The sequence below is a fragment of the Cydia fagiglandana genome, chromosome 20 (assembly GCF_963556715.1).
Source record: "Cydia fagiglandana chromosome 20, ilCydFagi1.1, whole genome shotgun sequence".
NCBI lineage: Eukaryota > Metazoa > Arthropoda > Insecta > Lepidoptera > Tortricidae > Cydia > Cydia fagiglandana.
Window position 1 is genome coordinate 9714166 of NC_085951.1, and position 15873 is coordinate 9730038.

Sequence of the window (15873 nt, forward strand, 5' to 3'; positions counted from 1 at the left end):
TCCCTTTTGCGTTTTATTTCCTACATGGAGTTCAATATATTTTTTAAAATATGGTCAACATCCCTATTTTGTATATTCTGTATATGGCCTTATATAATAACATGTTGTAAGTATGCATCTATCCTATAAGTAAACTCTCTGGTTTATGGCATTATGTATTTATAAACGCGTTACTGGCCTGAATTAGCTATGAATAGTTTTGATCTTCTCGTTTTGGTCTTTATCTCTCATTTTGACTTATGTATTTGTAAGAAGGATAAAACATATTAACTAAATCAGGCCTGTAAAGCTTAAAAAGTTTTATGACTAATTGAGAATGAATAGTTAGTGTTTATGGTTGAATGTTCCATATAAGACTATCCCGTTCGAACTTGCTTTATGACGGACTCTTTTTTTATACCTCCTTACTTCGAACCTCCACAGATATTGTTTTTACTAAACGTCAAGTCAACCGCAGAAACCCCGACTAGTTTTAATCAGCAAAATCCTAACCACTTTTTTAATAATTAATATAATTATGTACAAGTATTAGTATTTCGGATACCCCAAAAACCTGTGTCTTAAAGTGGGTTATAATGGTTTGTACAAAATAAAACGAAAGAACATGTACATTAAATTACAATGAAACAACACAATAAATTGAATATAAACCAAACCAGTAATTACGGTGCACGGAAATCTCAACGCTACGACTACACATATTTCGTCGGCTAGAAGACTGACGTCAACTAACAAACAAGTTGTTGTGTTGCTGTTTGCGAGCGAGAAAATTCGAATATTGGCGAGAACTTTTAAATTTTAGCAGTGTTTTAAGCTGTTATTTTATATTTTAGCGGTTTGATTCACTTTACCGGATCCGAGACCGGATCCGGTGAATTTTGCCGGATCCGGTATCTTGAAAAATGAGCCGGATTCGGCCGGATTACCGGATCCGCCGGACCGGATTGCAATCCCTACATATCAGGTACCTTTTTTCTTAACCAAATACGTATACATTCTTACATAACAGGAAAAGATAGCTTTTAATGGGATACGTGGAAACTTATGGCGTTGGTTCAAATCTTGTATTACAAACCGCACTCAAAAAATTACTATAAAGGGATATGAGTCACATGCTACTACAATCAGCTCCGGAGTCCCACAGGGATCCATTTTAGGTCCACTGCTATTCGCAATATTCATAAACGACATAAGTTCCTGCTTTAACTATTGTAATATCCTACTCTATGCAGATGACCTCAAAATATATCATACTGTTAGCAATTACAACGACTGTGAGAAATTTCAGCAGGATTTAAATCGCTTCTCGGACTATTGTCATGCCAATAAACTTAGACTCAATATGGACAAATGTAAACTTATCAAATTTACAAAAAAAAGATTAACTTTAGATGACTCATATTACTTATGTAACACCAAACTAACCATAGCCCATTCAATAAGAGATCTTGGAATCACATTAGATTCAAAGTTACATCTTGATCAACATGTAAATAATGTAATCAGTAAAGCGTTTAAAATGTACGGGTTTGTAATGCGCTCTAGTACCGAATTTCGTCATCCGAACACATATTTGCACCTATTCAAGTCACTAATCGCTCTCAACTAGAACACAATGTATCTGTTTGGAACCCTTATTACAATAAATATAATGAGGCCCTCGAGACCGTTCAAAAAAAAATTCTAAATACTATGTACTATCGTTGTCATCGCAGTAGATTATCTTATCCAGAGTTACTTAACAAATATTGTATGTTAGATCTTAGTTCTAGGCGCTCATTACTTGAAGCATTAGTACTATACGGCATCTGTAATAATCAGTTTGACTGTATTGCTCTCAATAACAAACTTTGCTATAGAGTACCCAGCCGCAGTAGACAGCGAGAGGCGCGCCCTCACCAGCTGTTTGTGACCGGCCGCTGCCGCACGCACGCTGGTGAGCGCGCTCCTCTGCGCAGACTTGTGAGTACATACAATAAAAAATTTAATCACATAGATATTTTTGGTTGTAGTTTAAGTGTTTATAAAAAACATATTATTGAAACTTTGACACGCCCTACAAACTAAGTAGTTCTTCTAGTTTCTCACACTGTATTTCATAATAAATGTATATTTATATAACTACCTCACCATTCTATGTTGTTGTTGACACCGGGAGTCCGGTGATTAGTTCGGCTCTGAATGAACATTACATTATTTATAGTAATAAGTGGTAAGCGGTGTGGGCCACACATATTGTAGATATTATAGCAATTATAGTTAAATAAGTATAACTTGTAGTGGCTGTTTGTTTACCTAAATAAATTTAAAAAAAAAAATAACAGAAGAATCCAGTAGGTACAGTCAGCGTCGTATAGTAGGTGGCATCCAAAGTATTCAAATAGTTCGGTACACCATATAATAGGTATGTATGGCGTACCGAACTATTTGAATAGGTACTTTGGATGCTACCTACTTTAAGATGCTGATTGTACTTTAAGAATAGTTTGATTCCCGGTTCGTGGTAAGAATAAAAAAAAATACTTGGATACATTTTTTTACTACCAATCTTTCTCACAGACATGGCGTACGCACGCACGAAAAGGTTGAAACAAATAAATATTCTTTTTAACTAACTATTTCTTTTTCTGCATTAGTAGTATAATTACGACAGGTTAGAAATATTTGAATCGATGATTGAATAATGCCTTGGTTTTGTGTTCTTCAAAACGTACACTTCAACATAACTAAGAACGGTTAGGAAAATAATAACTTAAAATTCCCCGTGAAAGGTAATGATGAAAATACTGATAGAAATACTGATAAGTGTGTGGGGAGATTTAGGAATGTCATGACCTGAATGGACCAAACGCTGGAGCGTCATGAAATTTCATGTCATTGCTAATGATAGTGTCGGGGCCGTATAAGCACAAACAATCGGAACAGTACATAGTATAAAAGAAAACACAAAGTAAGATTAAAGTGCCACGAAATGGCCCCATCTCAGCATGTTGCTGGTGGCTTCCAGCGCTTATCTTCCGATGAGACCATCAAGAGAGAAGAATCACGGAAGGACAAGAAGAAAAAAGACAGAAATAACATACAGTGAACAGTTAGTTAAATAAGAAAATAGTTACACAGCAAGAAGATACAACATAACGACTATTTACAATTAAGATTAAATAAGAAAAGAGTTACACAGCAAGAAGATACCACTTAACGACTATTTACAATTAAGATTAATTAATACATAAAACAAGCATCGTGCTCGCAATCGCTGTATCGATCCGGTCCGACCATATCTTGGCTGAGCATTACATGAAATGTTTATCGTTTACTAGTAATATAAACGTGCAAGTTTGTTACTAAGTATAGGTACTCATCGTCATTCTCTTAGCGTTTGTCCCGTAGGTACTGTGACGGGGTCCGCTTTCCTACTTTTCTCCTTCCACTTCGCTCTATCCTGGACATCGGTTTCCGCACTTTCCGCTAACCCACAGGCGTTTAAATCTTTGGCGATGATATTACGCCACCGCTGCCTTGGTTTGCCTCTCCTGTTTGCTAAGTATACTTTATTACTTTATTACTAAAGTTGTATACTTAATCCTTTTATTGTATTTCCGAAGGAACACAGGAAAATTTCTCAAATCTTGTGTAAAACAAGCAAGTAACAACAAAAATAACACAAGTCACTTGTTTTTTTTTATGTATACAGGTTGTAATCGTTAAGTGTAGACAGGCGATAATTCCGTAAATATAACCGATATCAGAAAACTTCAAATTGATATCGAAAGTGCGTTACCCAATGAGTAAAATTACATTAATAACTTTTTTAAATAAAAGCAGAAATATCCCAAACAATGTTAGATTTATTATTTCATAAACGGTAGTTTTAGTATTTTATTACAGTTTATTATCACAAATAATTAATCTCAAGCAGTTTTATCTCTTACGACACCGACGTTCTTTGAGGGGTGAGTCGTCGTACTAAATGTATGGGGGGGTGTAACATGTCAGCGGCTTCCTTCCATGTTAACAATGTTAACATGGAAGGAAGCCGCTGACACGTTATATAGAACAATACTATGTTCACATATAATGTTAACTTAAGGTGGTTCGCTTTTCATACAAAATTCAATCAAAGCTCATTAAGTAACTACACACTATTAGTACACAAATATTTCCGCATTTATCTTCTTTCGAATATTCGTTTGCGCGAAATTAACAGGAAAACAATGTTTCATACAGAAATCATGCAAAAATCATAGTTAACTTTTCATCAATTTTACGTATGTGTGTGTCACAAATGTCGTGTACAGATACATTTGCGACGTTGCCATACCATTTCCGACGTTGCCGGGCCGACCACGGCTCGAATTTGGAGTGCCGTCATGTTTAGTGCAATTTTGTTGACACTGATATTTGACAGGTAGTTAATTGACCTAAGCGAGAAGTTCGTCAGCTTAGCTAAGAACTATCATGGCGTGTTATGCAAACAGTCACTTTTTTGCTTGCAAACGGAAGATTCCCGGTTCGATCCCCAGTCATTGTATGCTGGAACATAACTTTTTGTATTTTTGTTACACCTAAATTTCGTATTGTTTTTTTATTTTTATTTAATTTTTCTTATTATCATAAATCGATTATTAAGTATGGGCTACACGTATTCTTTTATTTTTACAAAGATAATTAGAAATTATACTCTTCCTAATCTCTCTGATTTTTACAATCAGGACATCCTCACTGCAATAAAAACCGGGCAAGTGCGAGTCGGACTCGCGCAAGAAGGGTTCCGTGCCATAATGCAAAAAAAAAAAAAGCAAAAAAAAACGGTCACCCATCCAAGTACTGACCACTCCCGACGTTGCTTAACTTTGGTCAAAAATGACGTTTGTTGTATGGGAGCCTCATTCAAATCTTTATTTTATTCTGTTTTTAGTATTTGTTGTTATAGCGGCAACAGAAATACATCATCTGTGAAAATTTCAACTGTCTAGCTATTACGGTTCGTGAGATACAGCCTGGTGACAGACGGACGGACGGATGGACGGACGGACAGCGAAGTCTTAGTAATAGGGTCCCGTTACCCTTTGGGTACGGAACCCTAAAAAGAAGTGTATAAAATTTCATGTGGTTAAAAATAATGGATTTTGTCTATGAATGAAAAACACAATTATTACTATAGTTTGTTTTTTTAGCATTAGAAATAAGGTAAACAATTTTGACGTGTCTTTTAATTGAAAAACACATTTTAAAAATAAGTTACGGCAAATATGTAACAATTATAAATCTAATACGATCATTTATATTCTTCTGCTTTCATAAGTAATCGTTTTTGATTTTTAAAAAACCTGATAACACTGAGTATGTGGGGGAAGCGCTGCTGGCCTAGCGGAAAGCAATTCGGAGGTCGCGGGTTCTAACCCCGGCTCGTACCAATGATTTTTCGAACTTTTGTACGAAATAGCATTTGATACCTATTTATACACCGATACCTATTTTTCGGTGAAAGAAAACAATGTGAGGAAACCGGACTAATCCAAATAAGTTTACTCTCTGGGTTGGAAGGTCAAGGCAGTCGCTTTCGTAAAAACTAGTGCGCATGCCAATTCTGGGATTAGTTGCCAAGCGGAGATTGAATATCTGGGAGACCGACCAAAGCTTACAAAACATAAAAACTCAAAAATGCGCGTTTTCTCATAGACCTAGCTAAGAGATCAAACCCCTTATAGCAAATTTCATCGAAATCGTTAGAGCCGTTTCTGATACCATCCAAATATATAAATAAATAATTATATATCTAATAATTGCTCGTTTAAAGGTAAGATAACACAAAGGAGAAACAAAAAGAAATTACCTACTCGCACCAGTCTTGAACCCCAATCCTCTTGCACGTATTTCCACGAACATACCGTTACGCTATTGCAACATACTTACGTTGTGTGAAATTGTCTACTACAAGGATCACGGAAACACTGTTTGCATGTGTGAGTAATAGTAGGAAAAAGCGTGACAGCAACACTCCGTCGAATTAAAAAGGTGGTTTTTGCACAATGAAGTATTCAATGTTTATTTTAATAGTTCAATATTTACTTAAAGAGTGCGCGAAACATACTTTTAAGTATACAAATACCAAGACCATTTCACAAAAAAATTAAATCTGAAATTTTGCAAAAGTGGTGCCATCTAGCGAGAGTTAAGTTTTGAGTAACCTAGGCGAACCACCTTAACATTATATGTGAACATAGTATTGTTCTATTTTTAAGTCAGTTAAATTTCGATATTGTGTCCCACGGTAATATTTCTTCTCATATCTCAAGTAGGTAAGCCATTTCGTCTGAAATTCTAGATATAGTTTTCAAGAGCTTAGTGATTAATAGTAAACCAAAATATTAAGAAACTTATTCATAAAATAATTTGAACTTTATTTCAATGTCATAAAGCTTTTGTGGTATAAAATTCTGTTAAAAAATCAGTTTGGTTTCTTAAGTTTCAAGTGTGTCGACTTGGATTTCAAACGTCATCGTAAAATGGATGAATAATGTTTGTTTTGGTTAAAATATTCTATGCAAATTTGAACCATATTATAAAGAATTAACAAAAGGGCGGAGCGGGTCAATATGTGTCATATAGAAAAACAAAGGCGGTTAGAATAAAAAACTGTAGTGTCAATCCCATAGGCGTAAAAGAAATAGTTTAAACCACACCCAAAAGTAGGTCAATTTGGACCTTATTTTAATTAGGGAATAAGGTGTAATTAGTGAAAGGATTGTATGAAATTATGAAATTCAGTATTGGTTATTGGGAATACCAATCAGGTTTAAGGAAGTAGGGTTCCAGGATCATAGTAGGGATCCATAATAACCCATGCAGGGGATTCTTGGTCGCCTCCCGCGGACCGTCGGACGTGTTTCTCTAGTTTAGGAGGTTAGGTCTATCTAGATTACCTATGTTGTGTCCTAGTCTGAACTTTGCTAGTTTCTCATGATTCTGGTAGAGTTTGGATTGGAGCATAATATAGTGTAATTTGTTGTGGGGTTTTACTTGAATAATTTTAGAGAAGTAAATTTAAATTGTGTTAATTTTAGTGGGTTTAATTCTTTTTGTGTTGTTTATTGATTTGTGGTTCAGACAAGTGCTAGTATTTAATATTGTACTAGTAAAGTTTAAATTATAAATCAATAGACTTATTAATATTGTAAAGTTAATTTTGTTCATAGAGTTTTCTTAATTATTTATTGATTTGTGCTCAGACAAGCGCTAGTGTGTAATAATATACTAAGTGAAGTCTAGGTTACAAATCAATAGAGTTTTAAATATTGTATAGTCTTGAATTGTTTCCAGTGAACATTAATTAATTTGTGTTTTAATTGTGTTTAATATGTGTAGTGTTTTAGCCTGGTTGATTTTAGTGATATTAAGCACTGAAATGAACTTGGTTGGAATACTTTATATATTAATTTTAATTTAGTTTAGTGAGTTATTTCGTTCATACTTATGGGTTAGAGAGAACTAGTTCCGATCCAACATAGTGTTGGGGGGTTAGTGAGTTGGACGGGTAACCTAACGGTGTCAACTATAGTCCAAATTACTAACTTGCGGTGTTTTGGATAAAAACCAGGTGGGGGCCTGGCAGTTCCTGCTTTTATTAAGACAGGTTCACCCCCTAGGATCTGGAAGATTTGGGTTGTCATTTAGACTTCTTAAAGAAGCCAGGTTCTAGTCCAATTATCCCGTATCTATATACTTATATATTCACTTTTATATTACCCCTTTCCAGCCTTACTTCCACTGTCCCAACCCACTGTGTGGAAATATGGCTAGCACACGAGGAATAGGGTCTAGACGAAATCGAGTTTCCTCACTCGTCTTAGTTAGCTATAGCATAGAAATTACTCATTGCACATCGAGTAATTGCGCGAGTAAATTAAATGTGCATCCCGGGATGCTAGTTTGCAAACATTTCGGTAGAATAGTTGGATTAGTATAGCTGTTAGGGCTAGGTTTTTATTTGTTTGGTCTAGGGTTTTGTAGGATTGATCTAGATTTATAGTTTTAATATATCAAAGCCATTAGATATTTACAGAAGGTAGCTAGGTTCTCTATCGATACATTTATGGCTATTTTATTGCATTTGTTGTTCATTGTTATGGGTTTATGGGTTAAATTCAGATTAGAGATAGCTAGGATGTAGTTTGGGGTTAGGGATTGTTAGGACTTTATTACATATACTTATTTATGACTTATTGACAAACTTGACTTACTTATGACATGACTGTATATATTTGTACCCTTGCAACGCTACTGGTAGAAATATATTGTGGGAAAAACTAAAGTTAATAACCGCAAAATAAAGTAGTATTGTAGAATCAATTTGCTTACAAAGAAATATTTGTTTTGCCTGTTCCTTAGCAGTTTGTATGACGATTACATTCTGTTTTCTGCAGATTATCTGTGATTTTCACACTTGACCTTAAAAATACAGGGTCATATATATTATTGAAATTATATCAATGAGTGATTTATCCAGGCTAGATCGAGGCAGATGCAAGATCCGTGGTTTATTTTGGTCCGAAAGTGTGATTCAAATTGACTACAATTATAGTTTGGTTAATATTACTTCATTGATTACTAAAATGTATTACAAAATTACAGTGTTCTGGAGAATTAGAGTGGATCAAATACTGCTGCTCTACTACAGTGAAACCTGGTTAATTGGCACCTGTATAAATGGAAAACCTCAGTAATTGCAACCAAAAGTCCGGTCCCGGTCCCTTGAGACCAAAAGGCCTCTATAATTGACATTTTGAAACCTCTATAATTGCAATTTAGATTTTAGTGCTTTTCGTAATTTTGCCTCTGTAATTGACCACATCGCAACTAAGACCTCTATAATTGACACTGTACTAAAAAAATCCGTTATTTTTGCTCTTATTTTTACCTCCATTATTGAAACGAGTCTTATTTATTACCTCTGTAATTGAAATAATGTAGTTGTAGACAGCCGAAACAATATTTTAATAGCAATGATCATTTTATTTATATCTTCATCCCGAGTTCAATTTATTTATTGGGTATCTATCACAGCCTGTAGTAGGTGAAATACTTTTGATTAAATCAAAAACAAAGTATGCTTTTTACATTCTAATAAAACTTTCTTCTACAATTCAAGGGAATTTTTTGAACCCAAATGATTAATAAGAAAATAAAGTAGTAATTAATGTAGTGTAAAAGTACAAGTATAGACATAAGCAATATATAGACCAAAAACCCAGAACGTAAGCGTGTAAATCTACTTTCAAAGGTTATTTGCACCTCCATAAATGAAATTTGTCAAAACGCAACCTCTATTAATGAGAACCTCTATAATTGACACAACAATTTTTTGTACCTCGTTAATTGACACGACCTGCTTAAATGAAAAACCTGGTTAATTGACAAAAAATGGCCGGTCCCTTGAGATTGCAATTATCCAGGTTCCACTGTACCAGTATTTTGTTATGTTAAATTGTCCCTTTGAAATCCTCTCATTGTTGACGAAAAATGTCACAAAATAATGATATGGTCGAATGATGGTGATGGCCTGTCATTATTAAAAGATGTCCCTTCTGGACCACAATATAGTTCCTTCAGAACTGGGGCGGGGATTCTGTCCTGCAACTGGATGATGATCACGGGTGTCGCGGAGGCGGGGCGACATCTATACCCCAAAAACAAAATATTGTGACATTTATGAGTAATTGTACTTTACTGACCAATTGACTATTACATTTGACAAACTTTACTTACATTGACAAACTTTACAGACAATTTGACTATGACATACTACAGACTTATTTGATTATGACATACTTCACAGACAATTTGACTATGACATACTACAGACTTATTTGATTATGACATACTATTGATTTATTGATTACATTTTATTACAGACTTAATTTGATTAAGTCTGACATTACTATAACTTGCAATGATCTTTCTTAGAATTATGACATATTTTACTCTGACGTATTTCACGGTTTAATAATTATTTAACATTATTGGTATTTATAGGCATATTATTCATAACTCTTTTCTATTATGCGAAAAGGATTTTGGTTACTATTAACGGTTACGACGAAGGGTTCTACATAAACATTAGACGATCATTTGGCCAATCTACTGATCCAATTCAAGATATTAACTTATTTAATTAGAATTTATTTGGACTATTTACATTACTTTATAATAACTACTAAAGGTAATTACGGTTTACGGTATTTTAAAGAATTTTAGATTTTAGATTTTCTTATTGGAATTTTTAGTATTTTAGGCAGTTCTAGGTCTAGCTAAGTAGGGGTAAGTAGGGTTAGTTGAGGAGGGAGGGGGGAGAATGTTACAGGGGGGGGGTTTGAAGTTAATGTTTGGGATATTTCAGCTTTTACTAAAAATAAGTTATTAATGTAATTTTACTCATTGGGTAACGCACTTTCGATATCAATTTGTAGTTTTCTGATATCTGTTATATTTACGGAATTATGGCGATAATTCTATATGGCTACACTTAACGATTACACCCTGTATAATCACAGGGTGACTGTGCCAGACATTTATAAATCTCATTAAGCTAATCTCATAGGTCACTTGTCATTGATGAACTTCAACGAAAACTCAAGACTTTAATGAATCTCTTTAATGTAAAGCAGTTAATTATTCCACAGAGGTCAGAAAACGGGGCGACGCCCATTTAACCTTAATTTCAGGCAAAACACACTCAAAGTTAGATCAAGATAAGTCTGCCAGTGTTATTTTAAACGTTATAATTTCATAGAAGTTTGACAAAATATTTCGGGTGATATTGATTAGTATGGTTCACTTTCCCCCTTGGTTAAGCGGGATTTACATTACGAAATGAAACTACGAAACACGAAAATACGAAATTAGTTTTACCTACAGTTTCACATCCACGTTACACATATATACATTCTAAACTCATTCTAAACTTAAGAAGAATCCACAAAGTCAAAAGCCAAAAGATCAGAGAAAAAACTAAATTGACCGATGCTCTACAACAAGCGCTCAAATTGAAATGGCGATGGGCCGGCCACGTAGCCAGGTACACTGACCAGCGCTGGACCCTCATATGTACCAAATGGACCGGTCCTTATGGAAAACGAAGCGTGGGACGACCTCAGCAGCGCTGGGAGGACGAAATAAAAACGGTAGCAGGAAACAACTGGCTTACAGTGGCACACAACAGAGACAAGTGGAAGAAATTGGAGGAGACCTATACCCTGCCAAAGGGATCCCAATAATAAAAAACTAAACAGAGAGAGAGGACATAAAAAGGATATACATAAGGAAAAGTCGAATATATATAAAAAAAAAAAAACTACTAGATTTAAATACATATATATATAATTCTTTCTTTTTAGTTAGTCTCTAAGGAAACAAATTTATAAATTATTGTTACTATTACGGGAAATAAAAGGTTTTTATTATTATTTATTATACAGTTTCACATGTAATTTAATATTTTCGTAATGCATGCATTAATTTCATAAAAGCAAACCAATTTCGTGCCCTGCGCGATTTTTTGGTGAAATGAATGTCATGCAACAGATTTCGTATGCAAATGCGACGTGGAAACTTAAGCGGGATTTACATTACGAAATTAGTGTCATGCATGTTGAAATCGGTTTCACGAAAGTAGTTTCGATATATGCGGAAGTAATTTTGTGAAATAATTAGTGTCGTGAAATTCACAGTATCGCAGTGACCATGGCCGCATCAGCATCGAAGCTACACGTCCGCAAAGCGCAGACACTTTCGCGACACTAAGTTTTCACGTCGCATTTACACTACGAAATTAGTTGCTTGACACTAATTTCACCAAAAAATCGCGCAGAGCACGAAACTGATTTGCATTCGTGAAATTAATGCATGCATTATGAAAGTACTAAATTACACATGAAGCTGTTGGTAAAACTAATGCCACGAAACCAATTTCATGACACTAATTTCGTAATGTAAATTCACCTTTAGTGTCGCAAAAGTGTCTGTGCTTTGCGGACGTGTGGATTCGATGCTGATGGGGCTATGGACACTGCGATACTGTGAATTTCACGAAATTACTTTCGCATATATCGAAACTACTTTCGTGAAACTGATTTCAACATGCATGACACTAATTTCGTAATGTAAATCCGCTTAACAGTCTACTATTTTATACGGTGGACATTAGAGATGCAACGGATAGTTGTTCGGCCGGCGGAACTATTCCTACATTTCGGTTATTCAGGTGCGCATTATACAGATTTTGACCTGTTTCGTAGTGAACATTCGCGCGGACTCATTTCTAGGTTCGAAATGAGTGCGCGTGCAAGTGAGTGGAATGTTTAAATTGTTTTAAAATAATAAACGAGTACGATTATAATCGTGACTTTTTCTTATACCAATTTTGTTTACTCCGAAATCAAGCAATGTTACTATCCGGTATCCGACCGGATGTTAAAATAATGGCCGGATAGTCGACATCCCTTTACCGGTAGTTATTAACCCGGCTGCGTCGCGCGTGAAACTTTTAATTGAGCTCGAGTTTCTTGCCCACTTGATCGTTGAACTTTATCAATTCAGCGAAACATCGAGCACTTTCTTGTATGCCCGTTTCTGAGGAATAACGATGCTTAAGGATGTCTTCTGTTTTTACCCACGATGAAATCGATCAGGATCGGTAGCCTTATCACTTACTGTCTTGTGGTGGTTTCCACCTGTCCAATTTCTTTGTCCAATGGTAGTGTGTTTTCATTACCACACACGATAGGTCTCTTCTGGGCAATTTTTTCCCCATACAAAAAAAGAAGTCATAATTCCTCTACTTTTCTTTTTGGTGCTAGGTACGGGTCAAATTGATTCAAATGGCCTAAAGACCAATCGTACCGAATTTCATACGTTTAACACCATTTGCAGCATATTACTGAATTTCAGGGTCTAATACTTACCAAGTTATCGCTAACACTACACTGCTGTTAACCACTTCGATATTAATATTTCCTTTGTCTAATGTTACCCCTCAGTCTGCAGCTATCTCACTTGACAGGACACAAAGTCGGCTAAATCAAGACTTCTTATGTCCGCGGTTGGAATAGAACTATTGTCTCCTAGATTTCTAAGTTGGTAGGTTCTTTAATTAATACACAAAAATACCTTAAGAGACCACATTGAAGTCACTTGTTTTCCTTGAGGTCAATCACTTTCACTGAGAACGTGATACTTTCTCAATATAGATATATAAATAGGCAGAGATGTGACTTATTTGAAGTACTTGTATTTAAAATGCAAATACAAAATGCAAAATACCTATTTTGTATTTTGTATTTAAATACCTTTTGAAGAAAACTATTTTGTATTTTATTTGAAATAGTTTTTGGGACCTATTTTCTATTTTCAAAATACAAAATACTTTATAGTAGGTAGGTAATGTAGGTAGGAGTTACAATCTCTTCTGATGTTACAATCCTGGCAACTCTCTCATTCTTTTAACATGGAACTGTTGAATATGCTGTTTAATAGTAACGTCGCACATAACCACAAGCGTAGCAAGTGGTTAAAAAAGTGGAATCTTGAGTGTTGCGAGGGTTTCAAGGCACGAGAGGAGAACAAACTTTTTGCCATGGTGAAACACAAACGAGAAGTTTTCATCACACTAACGAGACGCATTATAATAGCTGTAAAACATTACAAATAAATGCTTTAAAAGTTGGCCGTTAAAAACCATCATCCATACCTACATCCTACCGGTTAATATGAGCAAACAACTAGAAATTTGCACTTTAGACAGAGGATTGATTTCAAAGAATAAAGAGAGTCTTTTCAACTCGGAAATTCCGAGTAATACTTTTTGATTCAGAATAGGTAGTCACTACTCAGAGTCCCTTTTATCGCAAAGTATTTGTATTTTAAAAAAGTATTTTGAAAATACCTATTTCGTATTTTGTATTTAAATACAAATTCAAAAACTATTTTGTATTTTGCATTTGAAATAGTTTTATCAAGGAAGTATTTGTATTTTGTATTTAAATACTTTTTATAAAGTATTTTTCACATCTCTGTAAATAGGTACATACATACCTAATTACCTATTTGTAAACACGCATATTTAATTCTTGGCCCTTTACGCGTGTAATTGTTTAAGAAGGGCCCTTTGATGTCAATAGGGACTTGTATGGGATCAGAAAGTAAGGTGCTTTTGATATTACGATTATAACGCCTTGGTATTTGCGGTAAAATACAAGATACAATAATTAAAACGAAATTAACTGTGACGTAACCGGCCGCCCTAAATTAAAAATGAATTCTATTCACCTATAAATATAATTAATTTTAGTATAAGGTTTCAATAACTGGCCAGCTTTCAATAACTGGCCACCTTATACTAAAATTAATTCTATTTTTAGGTGTATAGAATTCATTTTTGGCTTGGGGTGGCCAGTACTAAAACAGACGAATTACCACAAAACACTAGATTTAAAACTGGCAAGTAGGTACATAACTATTTTACGCGTTGGCATTATAATCTCATAATAGAAGTGTATTATGTAGATAATATGTATTAGAAATAGTTAGCTATAGGTAGGTACAGTAATAATAATTCTACGAGTATAATAAGTACTTATTGTTATTGTATGCCATTCATTTAGCCGTTTCACGAAAAATGCGAGGCCCAGTGAATATTTAACTTCAAATTTATACTCGTATTCCTTAACCTACTTACTTAAATTTCACCATTTGTATCTTTAGGTACTTAAATAAAGGTAAACAAATAATGTGTACATTTTCGGGTAGTTATAACATTTATTGATTAACCAACCAAATACAAAAACCACCTGGATCAGTCACTGAACGACCTGACTTTAACCTACATTATTTGATCATGTTATTGTTTCATCTACCCTCAACTGGCTTAAGGAGTCATTTGAGGGTAGATATTGTTTACTTTTATTTAAATACCTAAAGATACAGACTATAGTGATAGGTAACTTCGAAATGTTATTTGCCGAATCAATAACCAGTGTAACGATGTATTCCCAATCCCTCCACTTTCCCGTATATGAAGATTATTCGTACACATTTGTTTTGTTTAGGTAAAAAAAAAAAAAAGAAAAAGTAGAAGCGCAATTTGTGAAAAGGACGTCGGGACTGGAAGTTATTGTCAAGTCAAATCAAACCTATTGTTTAAGGTCTCCTTTTTCTTTTTTCTTATAAGTTTTATATTAGTTATAGGGAAATTCGCCAGTAACTGGCCACCGGCCAATAACTAGCCACCCTAAACGAAAATAAATTCTATTCATCTATATCTATTCTAGCCACCTTATACATAATTGAATTCTGTTTATAGGTGAATGGATTTAATTTTTAGTTTAGGGTGGCCAGTTACCAACAGGTGGTCAGTTACTGGCGAATTACCCTACTACCTATATAATTAATCTAAAGAAGGGTAAAATGTCAAATATAGTAAAATAGTAGTATAATAAAATACTACTATTAAAAATGCCCCTCACCAAAATTGTCAAGCTTAAATCCCAATTTCTATGACGCTGCACCAAGTATTTTATTACGTTAATAAGGTGTATTCGGGTAATACCGAATGTCGGATAGTTCCGAAATTCAGATGAAAATCACCCTTAATTCCATCATAATAAAAGTCTCTTTTCGGAATTATCCGACAGTTTTCGACATTCAGAATTACCCGAGTAAACCGATAAAGTAGTACAAAGAAAGTATTAATAATAATAATGATATTATTTTGTTTCAGGATAACCTGGAATCATGTAACTTATATGTATACTGCGCCTTTAGTTTTATGTCCAACTTATTGTTTATGGGAAAATATATACTCGACATTATCAAGAC

At 34.5% G+C, this 15873-nt stretch overlaps 1 protein-coding gene across 1 annotated transcript in view; it reads left to right on the top strand.

Annotated features, from left to right (window-relative positions):
- The window catches only part of LOC134674539 (fructose-bisphosphate aldolase), a 38646-nt gene extending 22780 nt beyond the window's left edge, over nucleotides 1–15866 (top strand). The window contains exon 10 of the mRNA XM_063532645.1: nucleotides 15776–15866. Within this exon, the coding sequence (XP_063388715.1) occupies nucleotides 15776–15780 (5 nt within the window). The 3' untranslated portion in view covers nucleotides 15781–15866. The remainder of the gene's footprint in view (nucleotides 1–15775) is intronic.
- The last annotated feature ends 7 nt before the right edge of the window (nucleotides 15867–15873 follow it).